Source organism: Hydra vulgaris, chromosome 05, assembly GCF_038396675.1.
Source record: "Hydra vulgaris chromosome 05, alternate assembly HydraT2T_AEP".
Lineage (NCBI taxonomy): Eukaryota > Metazoa > Cnidaria > Hydrozoa > Anthoathecata > Hydridae > Hydra > Hydra vulgaris.
Window position 1 is genome coordinate 30,913,716 of NC_088924.1, and position 19,687 is coordinate 30,933,402.

Here is a 19,687-nt window from a genome sequence, read left to right on the forward strand (position 1 = left end):
AAGATTCCGTATGCCTAAAGATGTAACCTGATACACCGTAAGAAGAATGGTTATTGTCAAAGTTCAGCATGCCAAACTTTATAAAAGCTTTAGAAATATTAAGATAGATAGCCTTAACCTTTCCACATCTATCTAATGCATCATGAAACCTATCGGTTATTACTGTTAGCAAATCAGCTGTAAAACAAGAAGATCAAAATCCATATTGATGATCAGAAAGTAAGTTATTAGATTCAAGATGAGAGTGTTAAGTGTTTGTTAAATAAAGACTCAAAAACCTTGCTTATGATAGTAAGAAGACTAATGGGACAGTAGTTAGATGAGTCAGATTGCTCTCCAGAGTTTTTGAAAATAGGAATAACAAATGTCAGGCTGGCTGCAGTCTGGAATACAAGACTCTGATAAGCACTTGTTAAATAGTTTTAAACGTATAGACCACAGCTCCAGAGAACACTTCTGCAAGACAGGTATGTTGTCCGGACCACAAGCAGAAGAGTAGAGTCTAAGCAGGAAATCACTTTAGATACAGAAGCTGGAATGATACAAATATCAAGCAATAGAGCAACCTGTTTGTCGGCTATATTAGGTAGAATGGTAGATCTGAACCATACTAGAGAGGTGGAATAAGAGATTTGCCCTTATTATTAGTACTGTTAAAGATTCTTCAGAAGTCATAAAAGCCAAATTATTGAGATGAAATACGAGATTTCATGACCTTAGAATTGCAGGTTTTGGCGTTAGACAAAACTTTTTACAATGGTTTCTAGCAATAGTAAATACACTCTGTTTTGTGGAGAATTGTTTTGCTGATAGATATAGAAGTAATGGTTTCGATTGGAAATTCTAGCAGCACAATGTTAGGAAAACCATAAAGTAGAGTGAAGCTTGACTTGGAATTGTCTAGAGGGAATAAAACATTCCATGCCAGCCTGAATCCAAGAAGTTATGTAACAGGCACATTTGTCGTTTGGAAGGCGGAAGACTTCTACCTAAGGGCCATCATAAAGGCAGTTACAGAAAGTGTCCTAGTCAGAGTTGGAAAAAACCCAGGGTTTTTAAAAAAAAACCAACCCAAATTGTTTTTTTTGGAGTTTTTTAAAAAATTGATCAAAATTCCAAATTTTTATTATTTTATGTGTACAGTAATAATATAGGTGGTGCGCGGAGAAATAGATTGAGCACAGTAATTTTAGAGGTACTACATTATATCAATGTTGCAAAAGGGGACTCCTTCAACTATAAATGATGTTAATTAATTGCACTAAATTAAAAACATGTTCAGAATATTTTCAACTAAAGTAAAAATCACAATAAAAATTATTATGACAACTGAGCTATTCAAAGTATTATATATACTTGTTATATAAATATTATATATAAATGTTGCAAACTAGTTTTATACTAACATGCTCAGCATGTCACTTCAAAAACTAGTTTGAACAAGTTCACAACATGTAACCTACATATTTGCAACATGATATTGCAACCTTTTTAATTATTGTCAATCGGGATGACTATGAACACTTTTTAAACATTTTTGCATCATAGGAGAAAACTGTTAGCCTAATTGCTACCTTTTTTTTAACAGAAGATTATACTATCTAGCTTCCTGGAAAATACCTAAGCCTGATCAACACTATGCAGTAATTACCTTAATTTTCTTATTTTATATGATCATAATTGTGCTTTTAAAACAGGGTTGGAATAATGATCAGCCCATTTGAGGTGACATTAAACTTTTCATGTTTTTTTATTTTTAGATTTTAGAGACATTCGTTTTGCCTAAGCTTAGATTGTTTTTAAGAATATCTAAAATGAATTTGTTAAGAACCATTACAGTGTCTTCACCACCAGGTTTTTTATTTTTTTCTGGAAGATGTTTTATCACCTCAGTTTTGCAACTGAATCAAAGTAACACAGTATACAGCTTTATTGTGTGTGATTCTTCACCTTTTAGCAAACTTGGTACTAATGTTCTGACAAATAAGTGACTATTGAATTCTTTATGAGTTAAAGGAAGATAACCATCAACACTAAGATCACAAGAGGAAACAGCCAAACTCAAATTAGTCTCACAAAGAGCAAGTAGATCTAGTGAACTTTGCTAGAGATAAGACTCAACGGAAGAAAAGTTACTTGGTAGACCATGAATATTAGTGAATGATAGATTTAGAGAACTTGGTGATGACGATGGTTTTTTGAGTTTTATAGTTTTTGGTACTTTAGTCATTTTTAAATTTGGTAAAGCATTTGACTCAAAGCACAGATAGACTATTTAATACTCTATTACAGTATATTTAATACTTTATTACAGTATATTACAGTATATACTCTATACAGTACACTATTTAAATTCCAAACAATTGCTTTAATACTATTAATAAACCCTAAGCCATAACAAAGGGCTCGAAATGGGGCCTCGACAGTGCACACCAAAAGTACAAACAGGGACACCATCCTTGCGTAACATGGCACTGTTAGTACTCTAATACTTTACAGCTGTTGGTGGAATCAGCTCCTCTGAGAGCTACCACAGAGTTTTGGAGACCTGACTACCAGTTGGCCTCAGAACTATAAAACTGAGTTTTAGAGTTGTACCCTCATTAGGAGATAATATAATGAATTACCTATTCATAAAAACAGAGACCTTAGCAAAACCCATGCAATGATTCCAGAAGCTCTAACATTGGACATCCTAAACTGGAAACAATATATTATAAATACATCTGCGCCTACCTAATAGATGATGAAATGGTGCGAGGCTGGTCAACAAATAGAATCTGTTTATCCCTTAACTTAATTCTTATATTAACTTTACTGTTAAATTAAACATCTTATAACAAACAACTTAAACTCACAAAGTTATGTTGCCTGTATTGACGCAAACATCATTAAGAATATTTTATTGGTTGATATGAGACAATGAATTTTTTTTTTTATTTCGGCACATGTTTCTATTATATAAAATTGTTATGTAATATATTTGTTAATATTTTAAGCCAAAATATTCAAAAAAGGTATTAAAAAATGAATTTTTTTAACTTTTTTTAATGGGGGTAAAAAATACTTTGTACATATTATTTTTTTCTTTATCTAACCCTTCATTTAAAAGTTGGCATGGTAATTATAAAATTTTGCGAGAATGGGGCACCCTAAAGTTACATGTGATACAAATAGTTTTGTTCAACTTGTTTCTCCATTTCTCCTTGTTTCTTAAAGTTACATGTGATACAAATAGTTTAGTTCAACTTGTTTCTCCGTGCAGGGGCCTTGTTCGTCAAGGTTCGTGTTTCGGAGTTATAGAGTTGAGAGAGGGTTATAACCACTATTAAGTAGCCTCCTCATCTGTAGTGGCCTTCTCGGCCTTGAGGAGGTGAATAACAAAAAAAACAAAAAAAAAACTAAACAAAAAAACAAAAATAGCCTCGAAAGAGCTATTTGTATCTCATTTATGTTGGGGAGACTGTCACATGGTTTTATAAGCACAGGCCATCCTTTCTGAAAGTTGGAGAATTTTTGATAACGCTTTTTCTGTTATATGACTTGAGTGTCTTTATCTAATAAAATACCACTGTTTGTGACTGGATATCAGAAGCTCAGCATTCAACTTGATAACATCTAAGAATGGCCTCCTTTCCTCACCTGAACCTGCGAAACTACAATTTGTATCTCATCTATTACCCATTCTTGCATGGAAAACTGTTGGGGTCGTTTTTCAAATGATACGCTTTCTCTTTAAGAAAATTTTCTAAACAAAAGCCCATTATAAATTTAGTTTGATTTCATACAATTGCTCTAGCTGTTAAATCTGAGCTTTTGTTCCATAATTGTAAGGTGGCATCTCTTTTTAAGTATTCTATATTTTCTATATTCTCTATATTTCTACAAATACTACCATGATTGCTGCTCAAGCCAGCTATTATCTCTTGTTCCCTGAACCAAAGACAGTTTCATGTCACTTGTCATTCAGCAAATTTGCAATATTTTACTGTAGGTGTTTCTTCGTGCTTAGGAAATATGAATTCATATAGTTTTTATAATATCAGTACTTCAGAATTCTCTCCTGTCTTCATATTTTTCTGACTTACTTTCAAGTCTTCTGTCAATTGTTTTTTTTTGCATCATAATTTAAATAAAGTCTTTCACTCATTTTTTTACTTTTTAATTGTTACTTAAATAGTGTTTGCTTGTTGCCCTGTTAGAAGTGAGTTTATTGAAAAAATAATATTGAAAAACTGATATTGTTATTGCTAGGTAATAACTCAACTCATTATAGGTTAATTCTAAATAAAACTCAGCTAACTATGATTTAATAAACAAATTTATATGGTAACTTTAAATAAATACCCTTGAATGACAAAAAACTTATTAGCATTTTTATTGGTTACTACTTTTACTTGTTGACATTTTTATTTATTGAAATTTAATAAATTTATGTTAAGAAATAACTATTTAAATTTTTTTTTTTTTTATAAAATAGATAAAAAGTTTGAAAAGTATATAAAAATATTAAAAGTTAGAAAAAGTATATAAAATTGTCTAATAAACTCATAAGTATATAAGTATGTGAGTGGTTGATTGTTTTGTATTAGTTAGTATATAAATATGTGATTGGTTGGTTGTTTAACATTAATTAGTATATAAATATGTGATTGGTTGGTTGTTTAACATTAATAAGTATATAAATATGTGATTGGTTGGTTGTTTAGCATTAATTAGTTTATAAATACGCAAATGGTTGAATGTTTAGCATTATTTAGTATATAGGTATTATGTTTAAGTTAATTTGTATATATAAATTAAAGTTAGTTGTAATTAGTAATCAAGTTTAAAATGTATTTGTAAAATAAAGTATTTTTATAATATAGTTTTTCGTGATTGTTTAGCATTAAAAAAAATCATTAAAGTATTTGAAGACAATTTTGAAGAGGTTGAAGGACGAAAGGTATTTTAGCATTTTGTGCATTTTTTACACTTTATCTACCATAATAAATTGCTAAAATATTGACTTTTTAGCCGAAAATCACTGAGAAGTACGAGATACAGAAGTATATAACTGAGTTAGGAAAACTTAAGAAACAATTAAATGGTAATGATGATTTGGTAATAAGAAAAGTATTTAATGGATAGCATTTAACTGTTATATAGGTTCATTTTAATATATTAGATGAAGCATTGAAATTAATTAATCCACCTAATGTGTCTTCTAAACATAAAGATTCTGATATTAAAGGTTAGTTTAATGTTTGTTTTTTTACATTTAATTGTTTTATTAGTAGAAATATATTAAGTAAGATATATACTCTTTATTTCAGTATTGGTTAAATATTATTATTTGTTAATATTGTTTTATTATACATTTAATGATCTGATAATGCTGGTGTCTATATCCAGCAATTTCTAAAATAAAAAATTATTAGTATTGAGAGAAAGTGTATTTTCTGGCGTTTTAAGTAACAATATATAGTATACTCTCACACAAGGTGTTGTCTTTAAAAAAAAATAGATTTGATTTTACACCTACCGTGAGTTTAAAAAAAGTTATTATATGTTTGATTACTAAAAAAGTAGATTTGCATTGGAAATGAATTTTTGCAGTCATAAATGTAGTTCTTTAAGTGTTGGTTAAGAATTATTATCACTCTAAAATTGAAATCATTTACATACTTATTTTGATCAAACTTTTAAAATGCAGTTTTCCATACTTACTGTATGTGTTTCACACTTAACACATTGTTATCACTTACTGTGTATTTTTAACTTTTGCTTTTTTTTTGCAGGTAAAAATGAATGTCATGTTCTCACAGAATTTCTGAATGGTGAATCAGTTGATATAGTTAAAGTTCTCTTCGAGGGTACGTCTTTTTGAAGGCTTATTTTCTAGTGACTGGCCTATGCTAATTGTACTTTCTTTTTTCTTTTACGACTTTCTTTTTTCTTTAACAACTTTCCTTTTTAGAAAAAAACATTTCTTGTTATTTCTTTTTCTCTGTAGACCATTGTTTCTTACTTTGTTCCTTAGTTCAACTTGTTTCTCTGCACAGCAGCCTTGTTTGTCAAGGTTCGTGTTTCGGAGTTCAAGAGTTGAGAGAGGGTTATAACCACAGTTAAGTAGCCTCCTCCTCTGTAGTAGCCTTCTCGGCCTTGTGGAGGTGAATCAACAAAAAACAAAAGAAAAAGTTTTTTTCCTCCATGTTTGACTTTTTCTATGCAGCCAATCGTTTATTTACTTTTTTTTTTCTTCCTTTGTTTTTGACTTTTCTTGGTCTTTTGCTTTTTGAATTTGCTGCCATGTTTTAGATATCAAACCGAATGTAAATCTTTTTTATGCTTGGACATTAGAACTGGTTGTTTTCGCCATAATAAAATGTTTCCAATTGGATTTTTGATATCTGTAAAATTATGTTTGTGTTAGATAAGGTTCTTTTACAAAAATGATACAGCTGGAGGTATTCAAGACCTTTCCAACTTTCCAACAAAAATAATTGTCAGGTATTTTAAAAACCACTTTTAATATTAGTTTTCGTAGTAGAGTCAATTATAAATGAATTTAATGCCTCTGTTACATTTTCCTTGTTTATTTCCTATCCTTTATGGTCAATATGCAATTCTTGGCAAAAAGATTTCCACTTTTTTCATTGGCCTAAAAACAGCCTCATAGTGTGGCTGCAAGATATGTATTGTATTAGGGAACAAAGTAACAAGAATTATTCCATTTTTAGAGCAAAACTTTTTCCAATACCCCATTTTGTTGGAGCAGCATTTATAATTCTATTTGGAAAACTACGTATTTAAAAATTGTGAACAATGGAGCAAATGCACCCCCCCCCCCCCAAAAAAAAAAAAAAAAGTTAAAAATTTTTTTTTTTTTTGAGATTTCAGCAAACCAGTCTCAGTTAGAGCTAGAGGACAAATAACTATTTCAGTTATTTGTCCTCTAGCTCAGTTTATATTTTTAACATGTTTTTGACTGTTCAAGACAACTTAGAAATGCATAAAACCAACCTTTTGCAGGACAGTTGTTTGTAAATTGTGTTTTTATATTATTGGAGTTCAAATAATTTTGTACCATATTAAATAGCTGTACCACAGACATGGTGAACCTTATTCTGGTGCATGTTGTTATCCATTCTGGTGCGTGTTAGTATCCATTTGGGTGCATGTTAGTATCCATTCTTGTGCTCGTTACTACCATTTTCTTGCATGTTAGTATTCATTTAACTAACTTGTTTTCAATGTGTTCACCTCGTTCCAATTTATACCTGCAGTGTTTTATCTTCATAGAAGTCTTCCAGATATTTTATCACAAAGCATTTGATAAGGAATTGCAAATATCTTGTTTTGTATCCAACCATGACTTTTTTGTATCCAACCATGACTTTTTTGTATCCAACCATGACTTTTTTGTATCCAACCATGACTTTTTTGTATCCAACCATGACTTTTTTGTATCCAACCATGACTTTTTTGTATCCAACCATGACTTTTTTGTATCCAACCATGACTTTTTTTACAGCATTGGTAGCATCTAATATTGTTTCAATATTAGATGTTATCAATGCTTTGTTTTGAGCTACCAGATTTTTAGATTTTTGTCTTGTCATAAAAAAATCTAATTAAAACTATACTTTTTTTATGGTAAAAAAATTAACTGATCATTTAACATGCAATATGTATGGAATTAAATTTTTTTAGTTTATATGTTTAGTTTATTTAGTTTATATATTCAAAAACATTGATACCATAATGATGAGCAGTTTTATTTATATAACTTATGTTTTATTTACTTGATTTAGTAAATAAACTTTAAAGTTATCATTCAAATTCCCTTGTTTTCATTGAAATGCTTCTAATAGCTACTAATTCAATAAAAATTATTTTTATGTGCTGGTGTAATAAACCCACTGAGTTCTTAAAAGTAACTAAGCGTTGTGGTTACTATGTGTTCAAATAGAATAACAATGTTGTTAATACACAAAATATAAATATAACATATATATAAAATAACTACCTGTTGCAAAATTTCTGTTAGGACTTGAAACCTATGGTAAGTGTTGACTCATGGTAGATGTGGAAATGACCTTATATATATATTTGTTAATAAACAAAATAAGTACAACTTTTCAAGGTACTAATACTTTTATTCCTTGAGGCAATCTTTAGCCATGTAAAACACTATTTTGTATATATATTTGTTCAAGTTATATCTGTTTTAGAATTAACTGATAAAGAAGATCTCTCTAAGGAAGATACTCTTATTGCACTCTTCAGTAGATTAGATAAAAGAAGAAAAGAAGTTGGTCGACCCCATGATATATTGGTACATTTGTTTTGTTAATTAAAAAATATCGTATACTCATATACAACCCTTGGAATTAAGGTCGGCATTCGGCAATGCCGACCTAACTACCGACCTGAAAGTGTTTGAGGTTGGCAAAAAATTGCCGACCTATGATTTATGGTAAAAACTTTGTATCAAAAATTTTTTGCTGACCTGTTGCTGGCCTCAAAAGATTGAGATCAGCAAATTATTGCCGACCTCATTTTTCCTAATTCCGAGGGTTGCATACATATATACATATATATATATATATATATATATATATATATATATATATATATATATATATATATATATATATATATATATATATATATATATATATATATATATATAATACATATATATGTATACATATATATGCATATATATACATATATATATATATATATATATATATACATATATATATATATATATATATATATATATATATATATATATAAATATGTATGTATATATATATGTATATATATACATATATATATATATGTATATTTATGTGCGTGTATATATATATATAAATATATGTATATATATATATATTTACATACATTTATGGTATATGTATGTATGTATGTATGTATGTATGTATGTATGTATGTATGTATGTATGTATGTATGTATGTATGTATGTATGTATGTATGTATGTATGTATGTATGTATGTATGTATGTATGTATGTATGTATGTAATAAACCCACATAATACATACATACACATACATACATACATACATACATACATACATACATACATACATACATACATACATGCATACAATACAAATACATACATATACATACAATACAAAAATACATATACATACATATACATACAGTACATACAACATATACATACATATACATACAATACATACAACATATACATACATAAATACATACAAACAAATACATGCATATACATATACTATATATTTATTTAGATATATATATATATGTACACTTGTTTATATGTAAACAGAAATATTTATATATATACATATATTATAAAAATATTTATATATATATATATATATATATATTTATATATATATATTATATATATATATATATAATATATATATATATATATAATATATATATATATAATATATATATATATAATATATATATATATATATATATATATATATATATATATATATATATATATATATATATATATATATATATATATATATATATATATATATATATAAATTATATGATTATTTATGTATATTATTTGAATATATCTGTTATTTGATTAAATTTTTTAAAAGTCACCCACTACAGTAATCATACATTAATGTTAAGCTATTTGAAAAGACAATATGTTTTATTGGGTGGGTATATTACATATGTGTCAAATAAATCACATAACAGAATAAATACACACTAAAAATCATCTCTGAAAACATTACCAAATAATAATAAATCATAATATATTTGTAATATCACCTTTCATGCTAATGAAAGATTAAATTTCATTTTGAAAGTGCATATTTTTCAAATATTTTTCTTTTTTAATATAATGGAATAATTTCAGTAACACCTTAATTTTTAGAATGTCATATAAGCAATCAAAAAATTTAATTAACAAAAACAAGAAAATTAGACAAAGAATTTAGAAAAAAATAGATTTCACAATGTTAATAGAAAATATGTAGTCAGTATGGACAATTTAAACAGTTTTAAAAAAATGCCTTCTAAAGCTACAGTGATTAGAAGATTCAAATCAGTTGTGTATTTAGAAAAGTCGAAGTTGAATAGAATCAAAATAATTTGCTTAGAACAGATAGAATTGTGGCAAAAATTATCATTTCCTACTTTTTCAATGCAATCTGTTCATCATAAAGTAAAAATCTAATAACAGATTATGATAAATATTTAAAAAAACCAAAAAATTCAGTTAACACTTCTTTTACTCAATTATTTGATATTGCTGATTTGAAAGGTGTGTGGCTAACAAGTAAGACAAATTTTTTTACAGTATGTAGATAGAAAAGGAAGAGCAGGCTGTTGTTCTAATAAAGTTGCTGACCCAACAAAAATCCAAATCAAAGAGAATCAGAAACATCCAAAACGAAAACTCATCTACAGAAGATACTGATATTAATACTGATTCTGATACTGTGGTTATTGAGACTAGTGGGGATGAGTGTTTTGACACACCAATACCCAATACTAACTCCAGAAGAAGGAGGTGTTGCACAACTTCATCAGTTTTGAACTATATCAACAGCAGCAAAGTTATCATCAAGAAAAGTTCCAGCAGTGTGCAATTTTTTAGTTAAAGATATTGGATTAGATATAGACACACCTAATCATTAGATTAGAAACATTATAATCATTGGATTAGATATAGACACACCTAATCATTCATCAATATATAGCAACTATGAGAGAAGCAAAAAAAATGTCATATAAAAAAAATTTAAAAATTAAAAACTGGTGCCTCCATTATGATGGAAAATATTTTAACTTTAATAAACACCAAGTAGTAGTTTTGAAAAATGGTACAAAAGAAGTAAAATTAGCTATTCTTGTCTTAGAAGATGGTAAAGCAGAAACGATTTTTAATGTATTGGTTAAAATTCTTGACTCTTTTGATTTATGGAATTGTATAAAAATGATTATAACAGATGCAACTGCTGCTAATACTGGTATAAAAATGGTACAGTAACTAGGCTACAAAAAAATGAAGAGTTTTGAAGTTGGTCATTGATTCTGTATGTCCTGAAAAGTCTACCTCAGCTGACTTAGACTATTCTTTTATTAAATTCATTCTTGAAAGTTACAAAAATCTTTTCAAAGCATTTGACAACAGTGGCCCTTCTTTAAACTGCAAAATTTTAGGATGGAGAGATAAAATAAAATTGCTTTACAATCTATGCAAAACATATCTTTTTTATAAAGAAAATGATTCATACATTACCATCTCTTCACTGTGCAAGATGGAATTCTAGAGCAATTTATGGATTTTTAAGTTATTTTCTTGTTAATTAATCTTGAGAACAACTTATATGTGTGTGTTGCTATATATATATATATATATATAATTAAAAAATATCGTATACTCATATACAACCCTTGGAATTAAGGTCGGCATTCGGCAATGCCGACCTAACTACCGACCTGAAAGTGTTTGAGGTTGGCAAAAAATTGCCGACCTATGATTTATGGTAAAAACTTTGTATCAAAAATTTTTTGCTGACCTGTTGCTGGCCTCAAAAGATTGAGATCAGCAAATTATTGCCGACCTCATTTTTCCTAATTCCGAGGGTTGCATACATATATACATATATATATATATATATATATATATATATATATATATATATATATATATATATATATATATATATATATATATATATATATATATATATATATATATATACATATATATGTATACATATATATGCATATATATACATATATATATATATATATATATATATACATATATATATATATATATATATATATATATATATATATATATATATAAATATGTATGTATATATATATGTATATATATACATATATATATATATGTATATTTATGTGCGTGTATATATATATATAAATATATGTATATATATATATATTTACATACATTTATGGTATATGTATGTATGTATGTATGTATGTATGTATGTATGTATGTATGTATGTATGTATGTATGTATGTATGTATGTATGTATGTATGTATGTATGTATGTATGTATGTATGTATGTATGTATGTATGTATGTATGTAATAAACCCACATAATACATACATACACATACATACATACATACATACATACATACATACATACATACATACATACATACATGCATACAATACAAATACATACATATACATACAATACAAAAATACATATACATACATATACATACAGTACATACAACATATACATACATATACATACAATACATACAACATATACATACATAAATACATACAAACAAATACATGCATATACATATACTATATATTTATTTAGATATATATATATATGTACACTTGTTTATATGTAAACAGAAATATTTATATATATACATATATTATAAAAATATTTATATATATATATATATATATATATTTATATATATATATTATATATATATATATATAATATATATATATATATATAATATATATATATATAATATATATATATATAATATATATATATAATATATATATATATATATATATATATATATATATATATATATATATATATATATATATATATATATATATATATATATATATATATATATATAAATTATATGATTATTTATGTATATTATTTGAATATATCTGTTATTTGATTAAATTTTTTAAAAGTCACCCACTACAGTAATCATACATTAATGTTAAGCTATTTGAAAAGACAATATGTTTTATTGGGTGGGTATATTACATATGTGTCAAATAAATCACATAACAGAATAAATACACACTAAAAATCATCTCTGAAAACATTACCAAATAATAATAAATCATAATATATTTGTAATATCACCTTTCATGCTAATGAAAGATTAAATTTCATTTTGAAAGTGCATATTTTTCAAATATTTTTCTTTTTTAATATAATGGAATAATTTCAGTAACACCTTAATTTTTAGAATGTCATATAAGCAATCAAAAAATTTAATTAACAAAAACAAGAAAATTAGACAAAGAATTTAGAAAAAAATAGATTTCACAATGTTAATAGAAAATATGTAGTCAGTATGGACAATTTAAACAGTTTTAAAAAAATGCCTTCTAAAGCTACAGTGATTAGAAGATTCAAATCAGTTGTGTATTTAGAAAAGTCGAAGTTGAATAGAATCAAAATAATTTGCTTAGAACAGATAGAATTGTGGCAAAAATTATCATTTCCTACTTTTTCAATGCAATCTGTTCATCATAAAGTAAAAATCTAATAACAGATTATGATAAATATTTAAAAAAACCAAAAAATTCAGTTAACACTTCTTTTACTCAATTATTTGATATTGCTGATTTGAAAGGTGTGTGGCTAACAAGTAAGACAAATTTTTTTACAGTATGTAGATAGAAAAGGAAGAGCAGGCTGTTGTTCTAATAAAGTTGCTGACCCAACAAAAATCCAAATCAAAGAGAATCAGAAACATCCAAAACGAAAACTCATCTACAGAAGATACTGATATTAATACTGATTCTGATACTGTGGTTATTGAGACTAGTGGGGATGAGTGTTTTGACACACCAATACCCAATACTAACTCCAGAAGAAGGAGGTGTTGCACAACTTCATCAGTTTTGAACTATATCAACAGCAGCAAAGTTATCATCAAGAAAAGTTCCAGCAGTGTGCAATTTTTTAGTTAAAGATATTGGATTAGATATAGACACACCTAATCATTAGATTAGAAACATTATAATCATTGGATTAGATATAGACACACCTAATCATTCATCAATATATAGCAACTATGAGAGAAGCAAAAAAAATGTCATATAAAAAAAATTTAAAAATTAAAAACTGGTGCCTCCATTATGATGGAAAATATTTTAACTTTAATAAACACCAAGTAGTAGTTTTGAAAAATGGTACAAAAGAAGTAAAATTAGCTATTCTTGTCTTAGAAGATGGTAAAGCAGAAACGATTTTTAATGTATTGGTTAAAATTCTTGACTCTTTTGATTTATGGAATTGTATAAAAATGATTATAACAGATGCAACTGCTGCTAATACTGGTATAAAAATGGTACAGTAACTAGGCTACAAAAAAATGAAGAGTTTTGAAGTTGGTCATTGATTCTGTATGTCCTGAAAAGTCTACCTCAGCTGACTTAGACTATTCTTTTATTAAATTCATTCTTGAAAGTTACAAAAATCTTTTCAAAGCATTTGACAACAGTGGCCCTTCTTTAAACTGCAAAATTTTAGGATGGAGAGATAAAATAAAATTGCTTTACAATCTATGCAAAACATATCTTTTTTATAAAGAAAATGATTCATACATTACCATCTCTTCACTGTGCAAGATGGAATTCTAGAGCAATTTATGGATTTTTAAGTTATTTTCTTGTTAATTAATCTTGAGAACAACTTATATGTGTGTGTTGCTATATATATATATATATACATATATATATATATATATATATATATATATATATATATATATATATATATATATATATATATATATATATATATATATATATATATATATATATATATATATATATATATATATATATATATTATATTTTTGTCCTCTTTTATTTGTTTTAATGCTTACATCTTTTTATAATTTAAATTACTACCATTACATTTGCTACTAAAATTAGAACCCAAATTTAAATAAACTAAGCATTTCTGAAATAAAATCACTAATAGAAATGTGTTTATATAAATGTTATTTTTTATGGAATAAAGAAATTCACGAGCTTGTAGATTCAAGTCCAATAGGACTTGAATCTACAAGCTCGTGAATAGGTACTTGCGGAAGGTTTCCTGCAATTTTTTGAAAATAAAGCAATCGATATTGCGCTTTATTCTAATCCAACGTTAGAAATAAAATTGTTTTTCAGGTACGTAGATGATAGCCACGCAAGATTTACAAATAAAGATAATGCCATCCGTTTTCAACAAATATTAAACAGTCAACATCATGCCATCAAATACACAATTGAATTGGAAGATGAAAGCAAAAGACTAAATTTTTTAGACATCCAAATAACCAATAATCGAAAAGGTAATTATGATTTTAACATTCATCGAAAAAAAAGCAATAACAAATATTCAGGTTAAGCCCAATTCAAACCACGATCCAAAAGTCTTAGAAGGAATTTATTCATAGAGCTTTATCAATTTGCTCTGAAACATTTTTAAATAAAGAAAATGATTTCCAAATAAATGTATTTGCTGAAAATGGATACGAAAAGAAAAAATTACAAAACCTTGCAAATATTGTTATAAAAAAACGACACTCAAATAATGAAATAATTTTATCTAACAACGAAGCAACCATACCGACTATATCACTACCGTGGATCCCAATATTATCACCAAAACTTCGAAAAATCTTTAGGAAAGCAGGTTACAGGGCAGTCTTTAAATCTAGTGCAAATCTTAAATCTTTGCTAACTTCACACAACAAAACAAAACTACCATCAAATAGCCATCCCGGAGTATACCTAATAGAATGCGAGTGAAAATACATCAAAAAATACATTGGCGAAACAAAAATGAAAATAGCAACAAGAACAAAACAACACCAAAAAAATGTTTTTGAAGAAAAATTAGAACAATCTGCAATTGCGCATCATAAAATTAAATGTTCATGTAGTATAAAATGGGATCAAGTAAAGTTAAAAGACGTTAAAAGTAGAACCCGAAAAATTTGAAAGAAAAGTTCGAGAGGCAATCGAAATTCAGTTCAACAAATGCGGACCTAAAAATGGAGGTATGAATTTAGATGATGGTCAATATGTAAAGACGCAATTCTGGACGCCATGTTTTTTGTACCTACGTAATATTAAAGAAGCCCAATTAAAGCGAAATTTAAAGAAGCCATTAAAATGTGACGTTACCGTTTGATTGTAATTTAATTTAATTAATAATTTGTAATTAAAGCTGATGATGCTAGTATCAATAATCTAGCGAAAATTTCTTAGAAAAATTAAAAAATTAGTATTGAGAGAATTCATATTTATTGATGTTCATATATTAAATATATATATATATATATATATATATATATATATATATATATATATATATATATATATATCTACATATATATATAAATATTATATATATATATATATATATATATATATATATATATATATATATATATATATATATATATATATATATATATATATATATATATATATATATATATATATATACAGGCCCGGCTCGTGGTTTTTTTTGTGTGTGTGCAAAAAAAATTTGGCACCTTTGATTTTTTTTTAATAAGGTACTAAAAAGCCATATTATAAGCAAAACCTGGCCACTATTTTCTATGGTTTTATATTATTATCGTTTATAAGTAAAGCGAAGCCATTATCAATTTTTTTTATGTTTTATAATTTTTAACTGTCAAATTTATTTTAAAATAGGTTTATAATTTATAAACTATAATATTTTGATTATAATTTTAAGGCAAATTAAATTCATTTATGACAAAAAAATTAAACAACAAGAGTTGTGATTAAAACTTATTTCTTTATTAATCAAAAAAAAAAATTTATCAAAAATTAAATAATCCAAGTAATAACAGTAGAAAAACGAAAATAAAATTAATCAGAAAAACATGACAAAAAAATATGTTTAAATAAAACATAAAAAATATTGCATAAAATATTAAACTTTACTACTAAGGGATTCGCCTGGCTTTGATTTTAGCAAAATCTTTATGCAATAGATCTAGGTTAATAGAATTGGCAATGTCCGATTCTATGGAAATTATTGCCAAACCATTCAATTTTTCTTGCCCCATAGTTGATCGCTGGTAATTTTTAATCATTTTTAATTTAAAAAAAGTTCTTTCACCTTTAGCAACAGAAACGGGCAAAGTTGATAGCACTTTTAATGCAATCAGTGCAATTGGAAAGAGTTCTTCAACGTTATTATTATAAATCCATTTCAAAATGTTTTCTGGGTTAGTATCATCTTCAATTTTTCGAGACAACAACTTCAGCTCAATTTGTAATTCGTTTGCATCAAGATCTTTGCTTTCTTTATAAGTTAATGTCGTTTCTAATAATTTACACTTATCTATGAGTTCATTGTTCTCCATTTCATCACATTTTTTAATATCATACAAAAGTATGATATTAAAAGGTAGCATAACACTTGAAAATGATTCAAAACCTTTCATTGAAGAAATTGCTATTGTAAATAATGTCGAAAAATTTCCTTTTGAATTTCATTTTAGGATTAATGGACTTGGGTGCTTCAGGCTCCTCTCCAAAATAAAGCGTTCTTTTTCGGATCCGATTTTCTACCTCAGGCCTAAAATCGTTAGTTAAATCCGCGTTTATAGCGCATACTTTAGCTTCTGAAATATATTTAGCCATGAAAAGTATATTCTGAAATATATTTTTCATGGAGACTTTAACTATTTATTTTGGCCAGATTTAGCAAGTTCTCATTATTCTAAAGATTCTCTAATTTGGATGGACCAATATGTCTATTACGTTGATAAGGAATCCAATCCCCCAAATGTGCCTCAAGCACGACCAATTGAAAATTTTTGGGGACATTTGGCACAGAAAGTTTACGAGGGAGATTGGCTTCAACAGAGCAAGTTTTGATTGATCGCATTAAACTAAAACTACAAGAAATTGATTTAAACTTTTTACAGTCGCATATGAAAGGCGTCAGAGCAAAATTGAGATCAGTTGCAGATGGTGGTGTTTTTTCATATAAAAATAATATATTTTTATTAAAAGACAAATGCTTTATTTAAAAAAAATATAATAGTAGTTTTTTTTTTTATTTATAAATAAGTTATTGATGTTTTTATTTTGTCCGATAACTTCCGTATCACCCGTTAATTCAAATTCACTTACAGTGAGTTTATGATTTAAATCCACTTACTTATAAAATTTAAATTCCTTTTCAAAGTATGAAAATAAAAATTAACTGACAACATTTTTATGTGGCGCTGAAAATACAATACTTATCTAAATTTTGAAAAAATAGAAATTAAGATTCCTTTGGTAATAAAATTCATTTGGAGGTGCCTTTTCATTTATAAAAAAAAGAAAAAATTACTTTACAAAAATTAAAAACTAAAAAAATATAATTTCATATTGTATAAAATTTATATTTCATATAATCTTGTAGACGTCTTTGAATTTTCGGCACCTGTGTGCATTGCACACTTCGAACACGCTTCGAGCCGAGCCTGTATATATATATAAATAAATAAATATATATAAACTACGTGATTTTCACAACTTTAAGTTTTATGCTTTTGCAATCATCACATGAAATACAAATATAGTTTTTTCAATAAAAAGTTTGAAAATTGAAACTAGTTGCATAAAACTATACAGAAAAACCTATACGTAAAAAACTATTGTTACAACTCTTGTATCTAATCTTCAGGTTTGCGATTGCTTAATAGAAATTTATTTTTGTGTTGACATTTGGAAATTAACTCTATTTTTATTTAATAAAAACACTTTAATTAATTTCCAAATGTTGTCACAATATATATATAAACATTAATCTATATATATATATATATATATATATATATATATATATATATATATATATATATATATATATATATATATATATATATATATATATATATACATATATATATATATATATATATACATATATATATATATATATATATATATATATATATATATATATATATATATATATATATATATATATATATATATATATACATATATATATATATATATATATATATATATATATATATATATATATATATATATATATATATATATATATATATATATATATATATATATATATAGTTTGTTGCATTTGGGAAGAGCGGAAGGCAAAAAGTGATTCTTACGCAAACACTTTTAATAACTTTTGACTTTCGTTCAACATTTGCATGTTGTCAGAAAATTAAAACCATTAATTTAATTACAAATTAATCGTTTTTTAAAAAAACCAAATTTAATTGACCAGAATGTTTTTAAAAACATTCTGAATGTTTTTAACAATATAAACAATGTTTTTATTTTTATTTTTTTTGATAAAATGTTTTTATTTTTAATTTTTTTAATAAAATGTTTTTATTTTTATTTTTTTTTACTGTAAATCATGCGCGGAGTGTTGCTACATCGACAATCTTATAGCCTGACTCGCTAGGGAGTGCTGCTACATCGACTGACAAATAGCCTGACTCGCAACGGAATGCTGCTATATCGACTGACAAATAGCCTGACTTGCAACGGAGTGCTGCTACATCTACTATCTTTTAGCCTAACCCGCAAGGGAATGCTGCTACATCGACTGAGGGTTTGCTTGGGGCAGGCAGTCTATCAATTAATAAAAAATTAATTTTACTTTTTGTCAACAAAACATGGAAAAAACTTTCTGACAACTTATAAGAGTTCTATATATATATATCTATCTATATATATATATATATATATATATACATATATATATATATATATACATATATATATATATATATATATATATATATATATATATATATATATATATATATATATATATATATATATATATATATATATAGATATATATATATATATATATATATAGATATAGATATATATATAGATATATATATAG

General features: G+C 26.0%; 1 protein-coding gene across 1 annotated transcript in view; it reads left to right on the forward strand.

Annotated features, from left to right (window-relative positions):
• LOC136071956 (protein FAM13A-like) overlaps positions 1–19,687 on the forward strand; it is a 182,882-nt gene that overhangs the window by 95,357 nt on the left and 67,838 nt on the right. The window contains exons 20-23 of the mRNA XM_065797910.1: positions 4,887–4,945; positions 5,017–5,089; positions 5,168–5,233; positions 8,217–8,320. Coding sequence (XP_065653982.1) covers positions 4,887–4,945; positions 5,017–5,089; positions 5,168–5,233; positions 8,217–8,320 — 302 coding nt within the window. The remainder of the gene's footprint in view (positions 1–4,886; positions 4,946–5,016; positions 5,090–5,167; positions 5,234–8,216; positions 8,321–19,687) is intronic.